Genomic DNA, 2,194 nt, shown 5'->3' with positions numbered 1-2,194 from the left:
TATACAGTACAACTTACAATTAAGTACAAAGTATATAACACTAATTCAGTAAATGGTTTATAAACTTGATTCTTTATATTACAGCTATAGTTATATTGGGTAACAGTAACAGTGTAAGACAATTTCCCAGCTTCTTTTTACCACTTCACTAACAATTAACATTAGCGTTTAGGCCTAATTCTAATTTTATGCCACAATGAATGGATACACCAGTAGTAAGTAGGCGCTATTATATTTACGTCTCGTAAATTCACTCTAACTTCTAGTTCTACATAACTTTGTAGAACTAGAGCTTATACTAGTAGGAGTTCTAGCTCTACAAATTTAATATCTGTGAAACATGAGACAAACCTTTCCGCATTTATCTTATCGTCGTATTGTCGAAAATCTTCAGGTTCTCTACGAAAACCAAATAAACGTTGAAAAATATCATGAAAATTCATTTTCCAAAAGAACCCTCTACTAGAAGTAGAAGTTCTAGTTCTACTTGAACCTTAATGATTAAAACTCTATACCACAGTTTTGCTAACCACACTTATCGTAGTTATTAATATTACATCATTGAAGTCGCTTCGGCCCATAAACTAAAGCGCACTCAGCGTATCACTTGAAGTCAGCTAGCAGTAATACGTCACTGCTTAAAAGCTATTTTCCGAAAGACCGCAAAATGTTGCTTTGCCTTTAGCCAAGATGGCGTACACCGAAAATGAAATAGTTACTGCAGTGTCTGCTTGCACATCTGTTGTTTCGCTTATAACTGACGTCCATTGTGATATGATTCAGACAAATCGGATAGTGTTAATAATATTACTGCCTTTGTTGCGTTGCGCTGCAATAAGGTTGCTTAAAGTAAAACTTACAGAGCAAAGGTAAAGGATTATGTGGAAAACTGAAAGACAGTACTGCAGTACATGGATGATGCTTTTCAAAGTAATGTTACGTCTCCGTTCGTTAATTAACTTTCCGTAACTTCGTTCCGACGAAACTTTAGCGACACAAGTCCTTACTTAATAAAACTGGTTTATTCTTTCCGAATACAACTTTACGATACACTTAATTTCAACAATCGCGCTAAAACAAACGCTATAACAACGAACGTTAACTTCAACAATACGTCTCTCTCTGACTGCAGTTCAATTACTCATTACCTACACACACATTATTGTCCCGTCACGTTGTCACCCTCTTTTATATACCAGACTACCCTATGTCTAGTAAATGCTAGAGCATTCGCCAAGGTACAGGATAGTTCTAGAAACGTGGCGTCACACTAGTCGTGTGACTTCGCTGACGCAACAGTAATTTTACATTGAGGAAGTCTACAGTTGAGGCAGGCCTATGTTTAAAGTGCTTAGGAATCGCTGATATTTTCTTGTCTTATTTTAAACTTCTTTACAGGCACAAAATTTCAAATATGATTTTTTTCACGTTAAGACAACCCTAGTATTAAAGAAATATACCCGAGTGTAGTTGTGAGTATTATTACTATTAGTAATGTTAGCACGTTATATGTTTTATGTTCATTTTGGCTGCAGTATGTTATTATTCATTTATAGAGTTTTAGTAACAAGAAATGAAGGCATATTTTCTATGGCTCTATTAATATCAAGGATAGGCTTTTAACATATTTTCGTTTTTTATTGCAGGAACTTGTTAAACTTATGGTAACAAGAAAGCCTTGCAAGTTGCAGTACTGTAGGAGGCCTAGAGTCACAGTAGAAAAAAATGTTTAACAGCTTTATGGATACTTTCAAACCAGAAGTCATACCGAGATGTTTCAGATCACTTTAATGCATCAAAAGGTCACCTCTTTGAAATAGTAGATTCATTCTGCAATAATATATGTGACCTCACAAATCAGTATTGTTACGTCTCAGTTCATTAGTTGTTTTTCCGTAACTTCGTTCCGACGAAACTTTGGCGACACAAGTCCTTACTTAATAAAACTGGTCTATTCATTCCGAATACAACTTTACGATACACTTAATTTCAACAGTCGCGCTATAAAAAACGCTATATCTCACGTGGCCAAGAATATTTTGTCCGCATACATTCAATTACTCATTACACTGTTGTCCCGTCACGTTGTGAGCGTCTTATATATATATATACCAGACTAACATATATCTAGTAAATGCTAGGGCATTCTTGACGGAACAGGATATTTCTAGAAATACGTGGCGTGATACTAGTC

General features: G+C 35.3%; 1 protein-coding gene across 2 annotated transcripts in view; it reads right to left on the bottom strand.

The window, feature by feature from the left end:
* LOC106460304 overlaps window positions 1-737 on the bottom strand; it is a 26,443-nt gene extending 25,706 nt beyond the window's left edge. The window contains exon 1 of one of the 2 annotated variants that reach the window (XM_022387002.1): window positions 352-737. In XM_022387002.1, coding sequence (XP_022242710.1) covers window positions 352-443 — 92 coding nt within the window. In that variant the 5' untranslated portion in view covers window positions 444-737. The remainder of the gene's footprint in view (window positions 1-351) is intronic. The other variant, XM_013919999.2, reaches the window with a different exon arrangement.
* Window positions 738-2,194: the final 1,457 nt, after the last annotated feature.

The sequence above is a fragment of the Limulus polyphemus genome, unplaced genomic scaffold (genome assembly GCF_000517525.1).
Source record: "Limulus polyphemus unplaced genomic scaffold, Limulus_polyphemus-2.1.2 Scaffold745, whole genome shotgun sequence".
NCBI classification, from domain to species: domain Eukaryota; kingdom Metazoa; phylum Arthropoda; class Merostomata; order Xiphosura; family Limulidae; genus Limulus; species Limulus polyphemus.
The sequence above is the reverse complement of the archived record's forward strand: the minus strand, read 5'-3'. Positions and strand labels throughout refer to the sequence as shown.